This window comes from Piliocolobus tephrosceles, chromosome 8 (genome assembly GCF_002776525.5).
Source record: "Piliocolobus tephrosceles isolate RC106 chromosome 8, ASM277652v3, whole genome shotgun sequence".
NCBI lineage: Eukaryota > Metazoa > Chordata > Mammalia > Primates > Cercopithecidae > Piliocolobus > Piliocolobus tephrosceles.
This window is the reverse complement of record NC_045441.1, coordinates 100290913-100313225: the sequence shown is the minus strand read 5'-3', so window position 1 is coordinate 100313225 and position 22313 is coordinate 100290913. Positions and strand designations below refer to the sequence as shown.

General features: G+C 40.2%; 1 protein-coding gene across 1 annotated transcript in view; it reads right to left on the bottom strand.

The window, feature by feature from the left end:
* The window catches only part of SLC26A4 (solute carrier family 26 member 4), a 54443-nt gene that overhangs the window by 18034 nt on the left and 14096 nt on the right, over positions 1–22313 (bottom strand). The window contains exons 5-13 of the mRNA XM_023183110.1: positions 21777–21961; positions 21014–21178; positions 13956–14108; positions 13773–13855; positions 8208–8355; positions 7171–7284; positions 2987–3064; positions 2751–2846; positions 1428–1534 (exon numbers count right to left, since the gene is read on the bottom strand). Coding sequence (XP_023038878.1) covers positions 1428–1534; positions 2751–2846; positions 2987–3064; positions 7171–7284; positions 8208–8355; positions 13773–13855; positions 13956–14108; positions 21014–21178; positions 21777–21961 — 1129 coding nt within the window. The remainder of the gene's footprint in view (positions 1–1427; positions 1535–2750; positions 2847–2986; positions 3065–7170; positions 7285–8207; positions 8356–13772; positions 13856–13955; positions 14109–21013; positions 21179–21776; positions 21962–22313) is intronic.

The window sequence follows — 22313 nt, the reverse complement described above, 5'->3', positions numbered from 1 at the left end:
TGTGACTAGAGACATGCTCAATACAATTCCTGAAGAAAGAGTATCTGTTTAGTGTACTTTCAGCATTGTGCTCTCTGGATCAGCATGATAATTACTGGAAATTAAATACTGTGGAGGATACTGCTTTTTGTTGGCTAAAAGCCTAGATACCAAACTAGCAGCTAAAATGTGCCACCAGTTTTTTCTTGGCTTGCAGGGTTGTGCTGATTTTAAACTTAAAAGTTCATAAGCTAATCTCTCTCTGTAAAATCCTTCTTTTCCAACCACATCCACCCAAGAAAAAATAGACACTGAGGCGTATATAGCATGAGAGACAGCATCTTCTAAGGAGAGTTTCTGAGACGTGTCCTAGCAGCAAATTGGGCACTTTGGGAGCCTGCAAACCTTCTCAGGCCCTTGGGCAATCATTCAGGGTGCTGAGGTAGAAAACACGAGCCTTTTGGGTAGGCACCAATATTCCAAGGTAGGGAAGGAGGGCAGGAAGGAGAACTGGCTGGTAGAACAGGAGAGGTGAGCTGATGCTAAGCTGAAGACACCTATCTTGATGTTTTTCCAGGTGTCTTCTTCTTTCATGGCCCAAGCACAGGCAGAGCAGGGGCCAGAAGTCTGGAAAGATGATGGACACGTTGAGGAGGGAGAGAGAGACTCTGTTCCCCTCTAGGCCCAGGAGGGCACCTAACTAATGCCTCTCTAGAATAAAAACAAAACCAACCAAAAAACCACCTTCAGCCTCCTCACCTTCCCTCACAGGCTGTTTTCCATTATTTAAATCACGTCTTTGCTGCCTTCACTCTGCATATGAGCTAATTGTTTCCTTCACATAATCGTGTGGTTTATTGGTTATATGCCTTATTGGTTATATGACAGAGTTGATTGAATTTTGGCTGTCATCAGCTATTTTAAAGTCCTCCTGTTCTGGGTTATGTAACTTTTGGTTACTAGCTTTAAAAAAAGAAAAAGAACTATAATATATAGCAGCTGTCTTGTCCCAAGCCTGTGCCCAGCGCCTTGCATTCCTCATCTCATTTAAAGAAGTAACTACAAAGCCACCTCAGCCTTCGGCTAAACTATGTACCTTTCACTCTTACCACAACTAAAAGGAGAGCACAGCAGTGGAGGACATGACGAGGCACATAGGTTCAAATCTTAGCTCTGCCACCTACTAGCTGTGTGATCTTAGGGATGCTTCTTAGCCTTTCTGAATTTCTCTTTTCTCACCTGTAGAATGAGACTAATCAAACCTATTCAGAGGCTATTTTTGAAGATTAAGTATGTCTGTAAAACACTGTGTGCTCAATGCATAGAAGCACTCAATATACAGTAACTATAATGAAAGAAAGTGGCTTCACTACATTTGTCAAAATGGTATAAGAAAGCTCAGGGTGTGTTTTTCTGTTTATAGGAAATCTGGGTTTTATGTTACTCACAACTGAACTCTCAGGACCACAGTCAATAGTCCAAATACAAGGCCAGCTAGTAAACCGAGATCCAGCCCCAGAATGATGGACACTATACATGTAAACACCCAGATAACCTACGGAAAAAATAGAAATGAAAATAATTATATTAATGTATCAGGTACCATCATGTGATAACTACCTATAAAAATAAGATCAATTATCCACAAAAAATTACAGTTGTTTTTTTTTTCTTTTGAGACAGGGTCACACTCTGTTGCCCAGACTAGAGTGCAGTGTCACCATCATAGCTCACTGCAGCCTCCATCTTCTGGGCTCAAGTGATCCTCCTGCCTCACCCTCCCAAGTAGCTGGGACTACCCACAGCTACACACCACCACACCTGGCTAATTTTAAATTTTTTATTTGTAGTAGAGACAAGGTCTCACTGTGTTACCCAGGCTGGTCTCAAATTCCTGAGCTCAAGTGATCCTCCTGCCTCCCAAAGTGCTGGGATTACAGGTGTGAGCCACTGTGCCTGCCCAAATCACAGCTTTTTAAAAATATTGTGACTTCATTCATTTTATATTTAAGTGGCTGTAGAAACTGGGCTTCTCAATTAAGACCAACTGTCCCATTTTATTTATTTCTAACCTTTTGAATAGCTAATATATTTGCATGATTCAGAAGGGAATTATTAAAAAAGGGAAAACTCTTGCTCACAACCCTCCCCCTTCTCCACCCATTCCCAACTTCCCTCCTTCCTTGTATCCACTTTTATTTCTGCCTGTGTCTGTGCTTTTCCCCAGCATTTCTATTCTGGTCTCTTTTTCACTTAACGATTTGTCTTGGAAAATTTTCCATATCAATATGTAGGAAGTCTTCTCATTCTTTTTATGGTTTAAATTAGAGAGGAACTCTGAAGGATTTAGCTTCTGATTTTTAGTTTCTCAGAATAGTTGTGAAGGTTATGTTAGTCAGAGTTAAAGTCAGCATGGGTTTTTACATTTTGTATTTTGTTTTTGCATTGTTTTATATGTTGCTTGTCCTTCTAAATTAGGGCGTTTAAACATTATTTTTTTCTTTTTGCGTTTAGAAGGCCAAAGGTGTATGAATGAGCCTCATATGGGATTCTTGCTGGAAACTGACCTTCCAAGAGATAAAGGATCTTCACAAAATGCAGTTCACATGGAAGACTTCATGGCTTTGATTTATCCACACAATTCTAATTTCTCCTCTGGAGTTCCCAAAGTGCAAGTGAGACTTAGGGGATAGGGGGAATATAGTGATATGGCAGGAAGCATGTAAGAACCAAATCTTATTTCAGATAAAAAGGGGTGGTAGGTGACTTACAGCATCAATCTTATTCTGCCTCCACAGACGAGGAATGTCACACACCTGCATAAACATCCCTTTCAGGTTGGCAATTACAACAGCTGCTAAGACCGACTGCCAAGAGAGACAGAGAAGGCTGTGTTATTCAGGGAATGGTTTTCCATGTGATGATTGTTAAATCTCCTCTTATTTATCTGGTAGCAGAGTAGCGAAGGGAAATTATGCAATCGGTATGCCGAGAAGCAGGGTTATACCTTCTGCAAGGGTTCCAGAAGCTTCCCCAGGGCAAGAATAGCGATCATCACAATCCCAGCAGAGATGATGCCAGCAACCTGGAAGACACACACCTCCCATGAAAAGGATTCGTTCTTCTCCCTTGTGTCTTTCAGCTCACTGGATGTGTGTATGAGACAGCCTGTTCACAGACACACTTCATACTTCCCTGCCTCCCCCTTCTGCTCAATACTGTAGAGAAAAGTGAGAGTTATTTGCTCAAACTACAAAACTCAACAAAAATGGTATCTATATATGCTATGGCAGAGAAGTTAAAGAACATACGGAAGCTGATCCCATGAAATTAAAGCCAGTTTGACAGGGATTTTATTTGGAGATAGTACACAGCTGTGGTTTCGGCGTTTATTCAGGCCAGCCTTCTAGTTATTTGCCATGGCAGGAAACATGGACCAAGCCCCCTTTCCCAACAACAGAGATCACTGTCATATTCTTGGGAAATAAATTCTCATGGCACATAGCTGATTATTCTGCATTATTGAAGCTGCAGCTATAATAGCAACTCTGATAACGCTTCATACTTGTAGCACATGGTCTCATTAAAGTCTCAGAGAAAATAAATTTACTCATCCTATTGCAAATTCAAAAAATGCCACATTGGCACATTGAGAGATGGGATTGTGTCTCCTGCTTCCTCGCACAGTTGAATGGAGGCAGGCTCAGAGCTTTGCCCCAAGGCAGCCTGAAACAGTGGCTATGGAGTGACAGGGCAATAGCAGGGGTAAAAGGAAGCTTCAGAAACTTTACCTTCACTAGCAAAAGTAGCTCTCCTAAGATCCATAAATAGGAGAGAGACTGAGGGGGTGGGGACTACTCTCTCGTTTGATTAGATGACCAATGAATTCTCTGTTGAGACAGCAGGGGCAGAGCCGAGGTGAAGATTAGAAGCTCTGAAACAAAGAAGAAAAGGAGGCAGAGAACTACAAGCAAAGCAATCAGAGGGGCAGCAACAGGGAAGATTGTGTTGAGCACAAGTACTGCCTAGTGCAAGAGGTCTGAGTTACAGGAGACAGATACAGCAAATATAAACAGAAAATTAGAAAGCATTTGCTCCACCTGGCAAATTGATCTGGAAAATTAATCTAAACATATTTAGATTATAGTTGGGTCAGCCTGAGGCAATATGATGTGTATGAGGTACTAAAAAGTGTGCTTCGTATGTCCGGCTGCCTTTTCTATGCTCTTCCTATCCCCACCCTAGATTCCCAGTTCCCTGGTGCTCTTCCCCCTCTCCTAAGCAGAGAAGCTGATATCCTCCTTCCCTCCCTTCTCTTTGCTTTCCTTCATATCCTTTCCCTTCCTCTCCCTTCTCCTTCCTTCCAGTTTCTTTTTTCCTTCCTTCCCTTATTCCTCCCTTCCTTCCTTGCATGCAATTTCTCAACCAGTATTTACTGAGCCACTTGCATCTCACTGTGGATGTGGAGCTCTGTAAACTGGAGAAAGATATGGAGATTTGGGGACAAGGACCACAGTCAGCTGCCAAACTCATGTCAGGAGAGTGACCACCTACTTGCCAAGTATATGTCATAATTAGTCTCCAATGATGGGAGGCCAAGGCTAATTTTGGCCACTATATTAAAATCGGTGAGTGATCAATTATTTGTACTTACTTGATAAGGCTTGTTTGTGAGAAACTCTGTAGACTTTATATCTACAAGCAGATTCAGTTACTAACAAATTATTCTATTAAGGGAGGGGGTAATCAGAGCTAAAGAGTGGTTTGTAATCAGAATTACTTTTCCGTGAGTCAGTAGAAGTCAGATGGGGGTGAGGGAAAGAAAAGGTTCCAATGTTTAATTCTTCTACAGTCTGTAGATGTGCTAAAAACAGTTCGTGTCCACCAATACTCATTCTTCCATTCATTCATTCAGCAAATATATGCCAGGTGCTTCTTATGTGCCAGGCACAATATATGTATCATAGATGCTAAGATGCTATTCTTACCTAAAGGAGTGAAACAATGAGCATTTAAAGTATGTGCTAAGACTTTACATTTTCTTATTTAATCCTCACACTATCCCTATGAGATGGATGCAATTCTCATTTCCATTTTGTAGATGCTGAAACCAAAGTTCCAACATAAGAGGAAACACAAGAAGCCACATAAGAGAAGCCCTGCCAGTTTGTTTGTCCATCAGTCCCTGGATTTCAGTTCAGGCACTTAGACTTTTAACCCCAGAATTTAGTATACATTTCAATAATTAAATATCAAGCCATTTCTGCACTCATTTCATTCTTTAATGCTGAAATCCTGGCATCCTTCATTCCTAAATATAATACATGCCAGTATGTGGCAGGGGGTATTAGCTTACCAGAACACCATTATCCTCCAAACCCTCTGCCAAGGAGGTCACTTTACATGGGCGTTCTTACTGGGACCGCCAGCCCATGCCTCATTTGAGCCTGGAGGTAACATCAGGAGAATGGACATCAGCAGTTTGAGATTTGCGTGCACCCGCCGAAGACCATGTGCTCTGGAGAGCTTGGCAATGCTCCGTCTCAAATGAAAGCAGCAGAAGCTCCTGCTGCTGACAGCTGCAGCCTGAAATGGGCACAGCTTTGGAAATTGGCTCTGACCTCTTCCCCTTGACCACAGATCTCTGGCTATGCCTCCGGATATGAGCTGTATTATTTTACCTGCTCCCTCAGAGCTGGAAATATTTGCAACAAAAAAAACAAATTAAGAAAAGTTCTGAAAATAAAAATTTTTGTTGAAAAGCAGCCCCAAAACTAGAAGAGGCCAATTCTTCCAAGTCTGTCACAAGATCCATTATAAATAGGAAAGGAGCATCACATTCATATTGGGGACAATTAAAGCTCTCCCTGGGCAAGTCATTCATTTTTTTGTTGGAGTCATTCGTTTTTTCAGTTATTCTCATATATATATATATTTGACACAGAGTCTTGCTCTTGTCATCCAGGCTGGAGTGCAATGGCACGATCTCAGCTTACTGCAACCTCCACCTCCCGGGTTCAAGCAATTTTCCTGCCTCAGTTTCCCAAGTAACTGGGATTACAGGCATCCCCAACCACACCTGGCTAATTTTTGCATTTTTAGTAGAGAAGGGGTTTCACCATGTGGCCAGGTTAGTCTCGAACTCCTGACCTCAATAGATCCGCCCACCTCCGCCTCCCAAAGTGCTGGGATTACAAGCATGAGCCACAGTGCCCGACTTACATTTATTTTTTAAGCGTCCCTGCCTTAATAAAACCCATTTGAAGACTGTGTGTGTGTGCTTGTGTGTGTGTGTGTGTGTGTGTGTGTGTGTATTGCACTATGTAGTTTGGGTTTGTTGTTCTTTGTAGTCTCAATGTACTTCTTACTCCTAAACAATAGTTCTTTCTGTGTTGGGAAGATAAGGCCCTCAAGGCACAAGAGACAGAAGCACAATTCCTGAGTCTGTCCCTTGTGGCCATCTGCTTGGTGTGGTCTCTTCAATTGTGTCCTGCTGGAAAGAGTGGCCTTTGAGCATGGCTCCTGAGCTTTCTGAATGCTGAAGGAGGGATTATCCAGAGATTAACTAGGATGCTGGCTTTTTGGCCACCTTGTAAAGGCAACAACTGCAAACCACATTTAAAAGATAAGATTAAACCCACATGCAGAACTTCAAGAATACGAATCTTACTCAGGAAGAAATGCCAAAAATGTTACAACAAAAATATTCTTGGCTAGCAAGCTGTTGTTCTGTTGGACCAAGGGCCCTGGAGGAGGTTCCTGATCCTTGTAAAGGAAATGTGAATAGAGCTTTTCACTTTCCTGAAAATAGAGTAACTCCTAAAGCCAGGAAGCACTTTTACTAGGCCATCTGTCTCCCCAGGTAACAAATTAACAAAAATCAGCATCCTTCATTACTGATTCCTTGTCGGTTGTTATTGACCATGGAGAAGCAGGTAAGTGTAGCTACAAGCCAGGTGAGCACTGACACAAATAGATTTGAGAATTGCTGTATCAGAAAACCATACATGTTGCTTTGTGAAGAGATTTTAGGTGAGGGAGTGGAATAAAAGGAATAGGCCTGAGGTGAATCAGATTAGGAAGTACAAGTCTGAAAGGTGAATTGTCCTGCTAAGCTCTGTGTCAGCCTTCCTCGGTTGCCACAACTCAGCTTGTGTTCTGAGATGGATGTCACAAGGCTGTTGCTCCTACCTGTGTCTTTCCTCCAGTGCTCTCCTGGACGGCCGTGCGGGACAGAGCAGTGGTGGCCACAAAACAAGAGAAGAATCCTGAGAAGATGTTGCTGATCCCAAAGGCAATGAATTCCTAAGGGAGAGACTGGATGACAACGATCCTACAAATTGAATCTTTGCAAGACCTTCGCTGAGTATTTGAGGAAGTACATTAAGAACGAAAACTCCCATGCCCACCCTGCCTGGTGGTCCAGTTTAATTTTTACCGTGATAGGTACTTGGGGTCCTTGTACGACATCAGGAGTTTGGACTCCATACAATCCGAGAGTGGTCTCAGTGCTCTCGATAATTTTTAAAGTTGACAAGAAATAGCACCTGATCATTTGCTAACCTTTTTCACTGCCTAGTGAATGGAATGTCTGCAGCTCTCACATAAAGTGTTTTCCTGTGATTGAATATTCACTATGAAGCATATTACAACTAGCAGTGCTGTTATTCTGCTTGATTACTAACCATTTAACTGCTGTCATTGCTATACTGTATCTCCAGAAACGTATAGATACAGAACTTGCAAATTTGCAAGCAGTGTGAAATCAGCTTACCTGGCAATGTCTCACATACCTACAAAAACTGCCTGTATATATTAACTGCACAGTGAACCACCTCATTTTAAAGTGGTCACAACTATTATTAATGTTTGTTGCACTGTTTTGTCACATTATAACTGCCATTAAAAATAATTGCCAAGAGGTACTGGGTTACATGAAGAATTCTCTTTCTAACCTAATATGTTCACTTTGAATGTCATTTATGACCTGACTGAATCAGCTCTTTTAAAATTAGTGTTATTTCAACTTCTTTCTTAAAAAAGCAAAGTGATGCAGTGTGTCTATTCCAAAATAATTTCTAATTAGCAAACACGAGAGGAAAACCAACCCAATAAGGTCTGGTGAAAAAATCCAACCCCTTCTTTAGCTGACAGCAAAATCTTTTCCATTTATGTTTTTTTCCTGTTTCCAGCCCTATAAAACCAGTTCAGTAAAAGGGCACCCATACCTGGTTCCCATCGATGGTGTAATCATACTTGGTGGCATATACTTTTCCTACTGACACTGCGATAGCATAAGCCACCACGGCGATGGAAAATGATGCAGCCAGCATCTCTGAGAACAGGCTCACAGATGGAAGTGCAGGAGGCAAAAACCTAGTGAGTTTTTAAATGAAAAATGCTGTGAAGATTTGACCACCATTCTTTTTCCTCATCTCATCAAAGCTATATCCACTCAGTCACATATTAGACATGAAAGTACTTGATCCAAAAGAACAAAAAGCACTTGAAATACATACATGGTAGTAGCAGCTTTTATAATGTTTAATCAGAAGTTGGTGTTATCTCACTGGCTGATTTCTTTGTCCTCTATTTTCGAGCCTACCCGTGCTGCCTCTTCTATATCTCTCACATGAATAAATCTGCTGTTACTGATTCTTTAATATCATACAGCCCTATCCATGCCATTTCACATGTTAGTGTTTCTCCTTCCACAATTCCATCTTAAAGGTCTTTGAATTTAAAAGAGATTTTAGCCATAATATGAGATTTACTGTGTATGAAGAGGTATCAGGTCTGTTAAAGAGACAAAGAATGTATGATGCTAAAAGAGCTCAGTGGAAAATCTTTTTTTGAGAGCTATGACATTTAAAATCTTCTTAAGGCAAAAAAGATTAAATTAATGTAATTATCACAATGCTCCACAGTGACTAAAATATCTCAGTGATTGTGGAGTCCAATGACTATTGTTTGACAAAACCAGAGCTACCCTACAAACCGTATAAAAAAATTAACCTGCAGGTTACATCATGAGGTTGTCTCAAATATGAAAATTTGGGAGATGGACCTATGTCTTGCTGACTCTCAATACGGTGTAATTCCAGAGGCCCCCAGCCATGAAATGTCTCCTCGACCTACCTCACTTATGCCTAAAGTTTCTTTAATAAGGAAACTACATTTTCCCCTATAATTAGAGAAGAGTGGTAAAAATAAAATAGAAATAAAGTTCTTAGAGAAAACCGTAGAGAAAGTTAAACCTAGCAAGCATCCTAGGTATTGTTGAATCCACCTCTCTTGTTTTGTTGATAAAGGAACTTAGACTTGGAAACGTGAAGTGATTTGCTTGAGCTCAGTTAGTGGGTCCAGGTCTAAATGTTAGGTATTAGATTATTTCCTACCTAATAAGATCTGTCTGGTTCTCTGCCCTTGCAGCCTTACTCTCCCTACCAGTGAGGTCAATTTTCAGACTCCTTTTCTCCTTATATCCCATCCTACTCTACAAGGAGACTCTGGAATGCACCCCATCTATAGACAGACAGGATGTTGGAAACCCTGATCCAACAGTTGGGTGACTCAGCATCACATCACCTGCTAGTTGGGATGTGACTTGAGACCACACTTCTCAAAACAGGCTCGTGACTTGCTCCTGAGACCCAGTCAACCCTACTTCAGGTCACTTGGACTTGTCAGGGTAACTTTCCAGTTTCACATACAGTTTAGTTTTGATAGCAGCCTAATGCACACTGCCTGCCTGGCTGCCTAGTTCTCCAAATATAACCTGATCCTTGATTATCCAGGGTTGCAAAGTGTAAAGTGCAAAGACTTAAGTCAAAGGACCAGAATCACTCTCAAATGACTTTGGGCATGTTATTTAAACCCACCACGTCCCGGTTTCCTCAGCTGCCAAATGGGGACTGTATACTCTTCTCATAAGATTCAATGAGGAATCACCTGTGTAAGTAATTAGTGTCTACACATATAGTAGGTCCTCAGTATATATTGGGAGAACCTAAGTCTGTCATACTCCTGCCACTCATGTCTGCCTTCTTGCTGAAGCTTAAGTGTGCCAATTATTTGCCCCAAACCAATGGAAGTCCCAAACCAATTTGCCCCAAACCAATTGAAGTCCCATCTGGATATCTTATAATGACCTGTAAGTAAGCCTTTTTTCCTTGCCCTTGCCCTCCTTCTGTGGACATAACTCCCCAAATTTTTTGCTCAGTGGGCCTGTTTGGCCCCAGCCAAGCATGTCAGGCCTGATCATGAGACAACACTACCAAGAGCCCAAGGGGAGTGAGCATGTGAACACACACTTATCTGAAAATATGAAGACTGGGAGAAGTGAACCCTGAAGGGCCCAAAATCCCACAAACAACAGGCCAGTGTCATAAACAGAATACCAAACAGAATACCAGAATACTTCAGACTGGGTCTGAACACTTGGCAAATGCACCACCACTCCAGCTAGAGGAGAAGAGTAGCCCTCAGAAAGCAGCCAGGAAAAAACCCCTGTGGTTTTGTTGGCTTTGCCCCTGTGCTACGCTTTCAAGTACAACTGCAAAGCACATACTTTAAAAACACAGTAGGCTTGAGTTCCCCAAATCAACTAATGGAACCCAGATTGATGGGACAGGGCACGTTCTGTGGGCCACCTATAACTTGGTACATGCCAGGAAACCTGACAAAAGGGGTCTGTAACAGTAGCCTGTAATCCCAGCACTTTGGGAGGCCGAGGCAGATGGATCACCTGAGGTCAGGAGTTTGAGACCAGCCTGGCCAACATGGTGAAACCCCATCTCTACTAAAAATTAGCTAGGCATGGTAGTGTGTACCTGTAGTCCCAGCTACTCAGGAGGCTGAGGCAGGAGAATCGCTTGAACCTGGGAGGCAGAGGTTGCAGTGAGCTGAGACCATGCCACTGCATACCATGCTGGGTGACACAGTGAGACTCTGTTTCAGGAAAGGAAAAGAAAGCAAGAAAGGAAGAATGGAGAGAGAAAGAAAGAGGAAGGAAGGAAGGAAGGAAGGAAGGAAGGAAGGAAGGAAGGAAGGAAGGAAGGAAGGAAGGGGAAGGGAAGGGAAGGGAAGGGAAGGGAAGGGAAGGGAAGGGAAGGGAAGGGAAAGGAAGCGAAGGGAAGGGAGGGAAGGAAGGGAATGCAAGAAAGAAAGAGTAATAAATATGACAACAAGAGGACCTGTGGAACTGATGAGGACAGGAGGCAAGATAGCGAATAGGGATTAAAATTTAGAGGACAGAGTCATCAAACTTGTTATGGATTTACACACACACACACACACACACACCCCACAGAGATCATGCCACTGCATTCCAGGCTGGGTGACAGAGTGAGACTCTGTTAAAGAAAAGAAAAAAGAGAGTAACAAACATGGCAACAAGGAGACCTCTGGAACTGGCAAGGACAGGAGGCCAGAGTGAATAGGGATTAAAATTTAGAGGACAGAATCTTGTTATGGGTTTACACACACACACACACATGCGCGCACGCACACACACAACACTAAAACAGAAGAGGTAAAAGAGAAGCCTAGGGCAGGATGAGTGAGGAACTGGACAGATTATGAGTTGCAGATAAGGACTAGTTGCATGAGAAGACAGGCACATGACTGGCCCTCATAGTGTCTGCTGGTTAAGAAAGCACCCAGGATGAGAGAATGAGTGAATCCTAGTGGCATGCTTAGATGCTGACTGGACAAGGAAAAGTTGTGTGTTTCTACCAGGAAAGGGAGTGGAGGGAAGGGCATGGAGCCACTGTTTCTGGCTGTCCAATGGGGCTTTGTTATTGGGGACAGAGTGATCCTAACATATGGTCCCGACCCTCAATAGGATAAAGGGAGCTACCAGCAGCAGCCTTAATGGAGGATTGAAGCAGGGAGGAGATCAAAAGGGGGCATATCACAATCTCTCTGTCCCTCTTCCTTTCACTGTGCTCACCTCAGGGCCACTTTAATACTCTGCTTGCTCTTTTCCAATCTCTCCACCCCACCCTTTCTTTTTCAGGTTTATTAATATTGTCAGAATTGCTTCTGTGCTACCAAGTGAGATCGGATAACCAAGGCCTTTGTTGTGGCTTGTTTATGACATAGGCTTGGGTATTTTATTCCTTCAACGGGTGTTTTCTGAGAGTTTACTGTGAGATGAACTCTGTGCTCTGGGACAGAGCTGAACAACACAAATGGGGTCACTGCCCTCATGGAGGAGCTTAAAGTCCCTGGGGCCAGGCAGGTTAGATTAGCTGACCAAGCTGACCAGGTGGTCTGTCAAAGGATTCAGCTTCATTAAACTCAAGGGCGAGAGGCTAGAAATCTGTTCTCAGGAGGAGCGCACAGGAAGGCTCTGCAGAGGACCTGGAGGGATAATTTAGGGCAGAAGAAATGAGTTCCCCAAACCAACTAATGGAACACGGATGGATGGGACAGGGCCTGCTCTGTGGACCACCTATAACTTGATACGTCCTAGGAAGCCTGACAAAAGAGATCTGTAAAGTATCTTTTTCTGTAATTGTTTCTAACTAATGAAATCATCTAACTGTTAGATTAGATTGTTGATCCTCTCTTAAAGAGTTTCTCCAGTTTCCTTGAGGGCAAGAATCACTTGAGGCACTTTTGAAAAATATTAATTCCTGAGCCTGTCCTCTGGAAAGCCTGATTCAATAGGTTTGGGGTGGGAACCAGGAATCTGTGTGAAAAAGGATCCCATGTGATTCTTACAAAAAGGTAAGTTTGAGAAACACTATAATGGATAGCATGTAAATTAAGTCCCATGTAGCCAGCTGTGCTTTTTCAAATAGTTTGAAACAGATATTAGAAGAAATTATAAGATTCATCAAATGGGAATACAGCAGTTCCCTGTAGAATAAGCTCTGGGAATAAGCTTGCCTGAGGAAGTTTCTATTAAGAGCATGGAAAACAAACGCTGGTACCAAACAGTGGCTCCATGCCCTTCCCTTCCCTCCACTCCCTTTCCTGGTAGAAACACTGGTACCAAACTCTTCTAGTCTTAGGGAAAACTAGTACTTCTTGATTAACAGCAAGTCTAGTCTTAAATGTTATCAGTGAATGTTACAAATATAATAAACATCTAGGCTTCCTTTGTAACCCCATATAAGAAAATTATGGTATAGGGTATCTTGTCTACTCTTCGTTTCATGAGAGATCTCACTGGTGTTTTACAAGTTGAGGCTTCAGCTGTTTTCATTATCCTTGTCTGGAGAATCTCCTCAAGTCACAAAACTGGAAGGTGACAAAGATGAATGAAGGACCTAGGTCTTTTACTCTTCTAATTCACCAAACTACCAAATGTTTCTAAAACTTCCCTTGAAGATAATGCATTTACTTATAGGTAGGAGGGATATAATTATTATCTAAAATTGATTAAACTAAATGGTAGAGAGTTTAGGCCAGATGTCCCTGATTCCTTAAGCAGATTGTTCACAGTGCAATAGATGTTACTAAGAAATGATTCTATTTATATTATATTATAATGTTATGTATAAGTTTAAATCAGGAGTCTGGTGTTAACTGTACATGTTTGCCATGTTTTAAGAAAATGAAGAAAAAAGAGCATATAGGGGCTGCTTTTAAACAAATGGCTTGATGTTTATCTACACATATACTGTTTGTCTTATGGTTGTTTCTTCAAGATCACACACAAATAGGACTATTGAAGGAGCATCAGTGAAATGAAGCTTGTAATAAAAGGTTTCATTTAAATAAAAAGGACTGACTTACTGACTTAATGTATTAGTACTGTCTAAGAGGAACCCCACACTCACCCCCTTGGGATGGATTTAACAATGCCAGCATTGTAATTTTTTTCCAGGTTGGCTCCATATGAAATGGCAGTAGCAATTATCGTCTAAAATAAAACAAAAGATGTTAAAAACTGAATTGGTTTTAATAATTCCTTGCTTGTCAACCAAATAATGCTGAACTTTCTAACTACATATTCTACTTACCACAATTACTTCTATAGGAATAGGGACTGGGATTTTGTGTCTAAACCGATCGTTTAATTCTTTAACTGCCATACAGACGACAATGGTGAGTAATCCAGCAATGAAATCAGCAAGATTGGTATCACCAATATTTTGAAAAATTTCAACCAGCGTCTATAAAAAGAAAATAATTTTATATACTTCCTGCTGCTACACACACACACACACACACACACAACCAATTTTCATATGAATCTTCCCACACGAAAAACCATGATATCAGAGTCAAACAACACTCAAAAGTTTCAGTAAAATGATAAAAATGTGTTGGTTGATACGGAGATCATTACATACATATAATTGCTGCAAATATATATACACCAAGTTTTTATTTTTTATTTTTATTTTTATTTTTTTACCCATCAATTCGTCATTTATATCAGGTATAACTCCCAATGCAATCCCTCCCCCCTCCCCCCTCCCCATGATAGGCCCCGGTGTGTGATGTTCCCCTTCCCGAGTCCTAGTGTTCTCATTGTTCAGTTCCCACCTATGAGTGAGAACATGCGTACACCAAGTTTTTAATGATCGTTTACTTGGGAAGGAAAAATTGGATGATTTCTACATTCTTATTTTTGCTTCTGTGTATTTTTTATGATAATAATAAAGATGTCTTACAAGAAAAAAATATCATTATAAACATATTACCTTTTACTTGCAGAAAAGCTTTACAAGTTTGTATCTTAAAATGGGCTTCTAGGTGCTATCAAGTAGCCTGATTTTTACTATGGTGATATAGCATTGAAACTAAAGGCTGATAAACCTGAAACTCCCAGTTGATCCGTTGGTTTGTTTGTGTGTGTGTGTGCATGTGTGTGTGTTTTCTTTCTTTCTATCTTCCTTTTTTTTTTGTCACAATTAGCCAGTATTTTAGGTAAAGTTCTTTTCTAAACCTGAATGATACACATAATAACCAAATAACAAAAAATCCTAAAATACTTCATATGTGGATACAGGTAGACTGATTCATTCTTTATGGCGAAGAAAAGCTATTGAATTGACATACAGGCCAAGCATAAATTTTTGGAAATAAATTTGGTACTTAATTTTATGTATCAAACTTGAACTAAGATAACACTACATTTTTTTTTTTTTTTTTTTTTTTTTTTGAGCTCTGTTGCCCAGGCTGGAATACAGTGGCCTCGAACTCCTGAGCTCAAGCAACCTTCCACGTCACCCTCCAGAGTAGCTGAGGCTACAGGCAGGCATCTATATTTATTTTATTTATTGTAGAGACTACAATAAATAGGCTATTTTATTTTCTGTAGAGATCTGGGTGGGGGGCAGGGGTGGGTGGGCGGTGTCTCACTTTGTTGCCCAGACTGGTCTCGAACTCCTGGCCTCAAGAAATCCTCCTGCCCAACCTCTCAAAGTGTTGGGGTTACAGGCATGAGCTACCACAGCTGGCCAAAAAAAAAAAATCTTTAAGTAGACAGATGAATCAATTCAAGAAAAACTAGTTTTGTTTTGTAAATAGGAGACTTCTGGGAATCAAGGGTGTTTTCAAGGAAATTAGCAAGGAAGAAACCCAGGGAAGAACACTAATATCTTTGTTGTATTAACCTCAGTCCTATAGAAGGCATTATTAAAGAGGGTATCTTTGAGACAGTTCTTTGAGACAGTCTCCCAGTGAAGAAAACTTTTCTTTCAATGAGCTTCTTTATAGACATATTTTATAGGAAGATAAAAGAATGGAGCATCTTATAGTTTATCACATGTATTTTACTTATTGTCACAGATAAACTACTTTTAAAATAATTATAATGATAATTTGATGACAATTATGTATGAACTGAATGAACTTTAAGTACTTAATGAACCTTAAGTAATCTAGGAGTCACTTTGCCAGCAACCTCAACTCTCTGGAACACAATCAAGAAGAGTAAGGGAATGGGGGAGAAGTTATTATGCAAGCAGAATACCTCCCACCAAGCCCTTGGACTAGAGTCCGGGCATTTAACTTGTAGGAAGACTCTTGAACTTTCACTCCAAGGGTACTTTTGCTCTCACTTAAAACCCAGTACTAACAAATTCACTTTGTCTGCTTTTCAGAGTCACTGAAAATTGCTAAAGGCAGATACACTGACAGAAACAAGATGATGCAGGGGACAGCAGAGTGAAAAAGAAAATGGGATAACTACCACCAGCAGACACAATAACAAGAACTTAGGGCATTTAACACAGGAGCAAACAGCCCTACCTACCCCAGAGGCTTGAAGGTTATCATTGCGGTTTGGTCCTTTACATAATCAGTTTTCTGATGGATGACCCTGATTAATTCATGAGCTAGACATCACATTTTGATGAATTGTCTATTCATTAAAAGTGTACTTTTCAAATGAAGATGCAAAAATTGAAACTTGAAAAACAAAATTTTTGGAATCACTATCCCAATCACACAAACATTTTTACCTTACAAAAATAATCACTACAGGATTCCAGTTTAATCCATGAGAATCACTTAGATCTTTGAATAAAAAGTATGTCTGGTGGATTAAAAGTATAACATGAGGTTCAAAAACCAAAATCAGTTTATATTACACAATTGCATCATGCAAGGCATCTAAGTATAAAAATAAGTTGCCTACATATTAAGTAATCATTCAGAATCTTTTAAGACAAGCTCTATGATAGAAAGTTTAATCTGTGTAGAAATAAAACTCACCATGTAAACTGAAATAGTCAGCTTATACTTAACAACATAGAAATTAGACTCTACAAAAACACTGAACAGTACTTCTAATTTAGTTTACTGTTAAAATACCATAAAATATGTTAATAGTATGGATCCCCATATGATTCTGTATTTTAGCTTAGTATTCCAAATAATTCAAATTATGATAATGAACTTTTTGGTAATAGATAATATTTTACTGTATTTGGACAATTTTAGGACAATTTCATTTAGCTAACTTCTTTGTTCTTGCCCAGAATTACCTGAGTTTATGAAGCCATAAGAAAAAAATTATGCCCAATAATGTGTATGAGAAAATTGATCTGTTAACTATTGGAGCTGAATTTATTTTGTTTATTTTATCTCCAAGAATATCACAAACCCTTCACAACCACCTTTTGCTGCCAGGCATTTCCTTCCATATCTTTTGTGTATACATGTATAGATCAATCCTTAAAGTGTTACTTTAATATAATGGTATAAATTTTACATACTGAAATAGGTACAAAGCAACAAATCTAATCAAGCTTAGTGGTGGCTTTCAAAGCTCTCACCCTTGTCTACTGAGACAAACCATTCAAGGTGGGAAATCAACCCCTAAGTGGACTGGGATTTACTTAAATAACTGAGTAGCTACATGGTAGTATCAAGGATATTAACTAATTCTAAATTGGTGCCAATACCCTGTCATTCTCCCTTCTGCCTCCTACATCCAGTATCTCTGGCATTTGTAAATTAACTTATTTCTTTTTCTCCTCATATTTCCTCCTCTATTTCTTTTCATTCTTTATTTCTAGTTGTCAGTACCTCTTTAGGGGAGAGGGCAGGACAAACCAAAGTGCAATCTTAGAACAAAGATTAGCTAACATTTCAGGTAAAGTATTTTACAACAATCTTACAGTCTTTCCTGGGAAAGTCCTCTACTACTCTGCATTTATTGAAGGATTCTTTCATGTATAATTGCAATGGTAATATCATAAGCAAAATTCTCTGTTCAGGGACTAAGCGGCTCATTCAGCCCTATGCAATCATTTTCAGACGTGCTCAATCTTTTTTTTTTTTTTTTTTTTTTTTTCAGAAGAGCAAACTTATATTCACCACCACATAGGGATGATTGAAATACCTTCTCCAACTTGGCTGGCCTGTGCGGAGTTTCTTGCAAAATTCTATGCTGTATGCTAAACTGAGACTTCAATAAAAATATTCAACAGGAAATAAGTTACATAATGACTGCACTTGGTTTAAAAATTATTTCTGATCTTGGTCTAGTGTTTCATGGTCACTTTTGTCCCTGTCAAAGTGAAATCATTTGCAGAAAGTTTCTTCTTAAACATAATCCTACGAGAGCAGAAGAACTATTTCTCCTGTTCTGCAAGGGTCCTGCAATGGCCATGGACTCAGGTCAATGATTAGTTTAGACCTCCTGTGATCTGTGTAGATGAAGGCCTAGCAATGTTTGCCTAATGAGGTGAGTATACTCAGTAAGAGATGTCTTGGTAGGTTAAGGAGTCACTGGGTTTGTATAGGGAGTGAACAGTGCCTGGCACATGGTAAGTATTCAATATATGTGTATTGAATAGATAAACTGAATGAATGAGAATGAAGGAATAAATGAATTAACATTTGATGAAGAAAATGTAAAAGTAACTAAAAAGCAAGATGTGCCAGGGGCTGCAAAAGTTACAGAGCCTGTCCAAATAAGGCAGTCAGAGGTCTCAAAAAGAACTAAGGATTGTCCAGGTGTAGTGGCTCACACCTATAATCCCAACACATTAGGAGGCTGCAGTAAGAGGATTGCTTGAGGCCAGGGGTTCAAGACCAGCCTGGGTGACATTGCAAAACTCCTGTCTCTACCAAAATAAAATCTTAAAATTTTTAATTTTAATTTTAAAATATGGGCTGTACATGGTGGCTCACTCCTGTAATCCCGGAACTTTGGGAGGCCAAGGTAAGAGGATCACTTGAGCTCAGGAGTTCGAGACTAAACTGGGCAACATAGCGAGATATTGCCTCTACTAAAATTCAACAAAGAAAAAGAAAATTAGCCAGGTGTGGTGGTGCACGCTTGTAGTTCCAGCTACTCAGGAGGCTGAGGCGAAGAATTGCTTGACACAGGGAGATGGAGGTTGCAGTGAGCTATGACAGTGCTACTGTACTCCAGCCCGGGCAATGGGGCAAGACCCTGCCTCAAAAAAAAAAGAAATTTTTTTTAATAGAAAACTGAGGATTTGACAGGAAAAATGTATCAAGAATGATCCATATAATGCTGAATCAAAAACTTTTGCTAATGTCTTCTAATAGGCTGGGTCCCGAGGAAATGAACAGTGAGTTTCATGAGGTCTATTCATCTGTGATAATAATAATAATAAACTCAATTCTTACTATGTGCCAGATATTGTGCTAAGTGCCTTGCACATATTTTCTTTCTCAGTCCTCACAGCTCTAAGAGGTAGTTACTATTACGACTCCCATTTTACAATTGAGGACACTGAGGCTTAGGGAAGTTGAGTAGAAACATCACAGGTAGTGGGTGGAGAACCAAGATGCCAACTCAAGTCTGTTGAAATTCAAAGTCCGTGATCTTTTTTGTTTGTTTTTGGTTTTTGGTTTGTTGTTGTTGTTATTGTTGTTTGAGATGGGGTCTCACTCCCATCACCCAGGCTGGAAGGCAGTGGCATGATCTCGGCTCACTGCAGCCTCAACTTCCTGAGCTCAGGTGATCCTCTCACCTCAGCCTCCCAAGTAGCTGGGACTACAGGTACGTGCCATCATGCATGTCTAATTTTTTTGTGTTTTTAGTAGGGACAAAGTTTTGTCATGCTGCCCAAGCTGATCTCGAACTCATGGGCTCAAGTGATCCACATATGTCAGTCTCCCAAACTACTGGAATCACAGGTATGAGTCACCACATCTGGCCTCATGATCTTCATCACTATGTGATTCTGCCTCCTCTGTCTATTCTCATTGCTTAGAGTGGTACCCGGCCTGTAGTAAGCACTTGGTAATATTTGTTGAATGGATGGAGTGTAATAGTATGGGATTATGGCACTGTTATGAAATTGAGCAATTCCTGACAACCTCACCAATTCTTAGATATGTGTACATGGCCTTACATTGTTTTAGAAGCCAATAGGTGGGACTTTAAAGACTCAAACTCCATTCTTAATGTTGACACATTGTTTTTGTATGATATCATTCCGCCAAGCTAGGATGACATCATGTTACTATTATCACCATCTTTCAAGCATCAATAACATGCTTTATATAGAACACATTTTTAGATCCAAAACCTTTTTCAAATCTAATTAGTGTGATCTACATCCTGCTTTTGCATTTCTTTTGCATGGTGAATCATCTCTGAATCTAATGTTCCTTTTCATCTATAATTGTTGAGACGTTTACATTATGCATTTTATGGACTCTCATGGTTAGAAAAAGCTTTTAGAGATACATCTCCAATCATTTCATTTCACCAATAAAAAAGATGCCTTGAAATAATCATTTCAAATAACTCCTTTATTTAGAGTACTTGTTATGTACCAGCCCCTGGGCCAAGTGCTTATCTATTCTTATTTAACAATCCAATGAGGTATATACTATTACTAACCCAATTTTGCAGAGAAGGAAACTGAGGCATGGTGATTTGCTCACATGGCTAGTAGACAGTAGAGCCAGAATTTGAATCGAGGTCCATCCAGTTCTAAACCTGAGCTTTCAATGAGCACCCTAACCCTACATGATGTGTCCAGGGTCACTTACCTGTTAGAGACAAAGCTGAGGCTAGAAATCAAGTCTGTTACATTCCAGAGCAGCCTTTAATTCATTAGACCACTTTGTTTTCATTAATGTTTTTAAGTACAATAGTATTTCTAGAGAAGCAACCACGTGTTTTCAATGGCTCCCAAAGTATTCATAGAGAAATGTGGGGTCTCCAGATTCAAGTTTTGTTTTGTTTTGGTTTTGGTTTTGTTTGAAACAGGTTCTTGTTCTGTTACCCAGGGTGGAGTGCAGTGGGGTGATCACAAATCACTGCAGCCTCAAGCTCCGGGGCTCAGGAGATCTTCCCACCTCAAGTAGCTGAGACTAAAAGTGTACACCACTACACCCGGCAAATTTTTGGATTTTGGGATTTTTTTTTTTTTTTTTCTTTAGAGATGACGTCTCACTGTATTGCCCAGGCTGGTCTCAAACTCCTGGACTCAAGCGATCTGCCCACCTCAGCCTTCCAAAGTGCTGGGATTACAGGTGCAAGCTACCACGCCCAGCCCAGACTCAAAGAGAGAATGAATACAGTTGTTTCTGGAATGAACAGTGACCCATGCCTGGAGCAAGAAGCAACACTTACATAGATAATGGAGAGAACTCCATTATAGTTTTTGGTTGAAACATTGAGGACAATCTTTAGCTGTGAGACCAGCACTTGGAAGGCAGCAGCTGTTGTGAAGCCACCAACCAAAGGATCTGCCAAGTACCTCACTATGAATCCAATCTGCAAGCCTCCAAATATCAACTAGGATAAGAAAAAGGAAAGAAAAATTAAACGTTTGCCTGAGATAGAAACCAACTCTCTGGAAATATTAAATCAAGCTTAATACCAATGAAAACACTAGTAGCCTACCTATAGCACAAAAATACTTGTAGGAAAAAAATATGAATTTCTTAATGCCTTATCACTCCCCTCCCTCCACCACTCTAAAATTTGAAAACGATGCATAATAAAAACCTTGAAGTATTTCTATACATGTACTCAGAAAAGCAAAAACCCATAGCTTATTTCTATGGCTTTCAGTCCTGTGTCTCTGCTCACCAGAACACTTTTTTCTCATTTATGGATTCTCATATACTTCCCTTCTCTCATCCTCAATTGAATCACACATGTTCTTCTGTGCTTTTTTCTGTCTCTGACTTTGATGATAAGTGAGTCTTAATAAGTGGGGTCTTGCTGTCTATTTTAGCATCTGACCTAAAACAATGTAATTTATAAAATAATTTTGGGTTCCAGAAAATTACTTTGTTTTGTTTTTAGAAGAATCTTTAAGTCTATATGCTTTAAAGTTAACTTCAAATAAAAATTACACCAATCTATATTTTACTTGTAAGTTCATTACCTGTATGATTCCAACCAGCAGAGTCAGGGCACTGGCAATCAGGACTCTAGCTGTATCTCTAGTTGCAGTGTCTATCATGGTAGTATTTAATACAGTTCCATTGCTGCTGGATACAAGAAAGTGTTCGTCGGGGGCCATGCTCAGAACTACAGATCCAACCATTAAACTCACCACTGGAAAAGGTCCTGGGGAAAGAAAAGTCTCTAACAATTAATCAGTCATTAATCACAAATGTTCAATGTGTCTGCATAGGATTTAAAAGATGTATAAAAGATTTAGCTGTGACTAGGAAAATATTGTTTGTTCATGAAAGAAGCTAAGCCGGACCCAGTGACTCACATCTGTAATCCTAGCACTTTGGGAGACTGAGGTGGGAAGATTGCTTGAGCCCGGGAGTTCCAGACCAGCCTAAGCAACATAGTAAAACCCTATCTCTCCCAAAATAAGACAAAAATTAGCTGGTGGTGCGTGCCTATGGTCTCAGCTACTTGGGAGGCTGAGGTGTGGGGATTGCTCGAGTTGGGGAGGTGGAGGCTG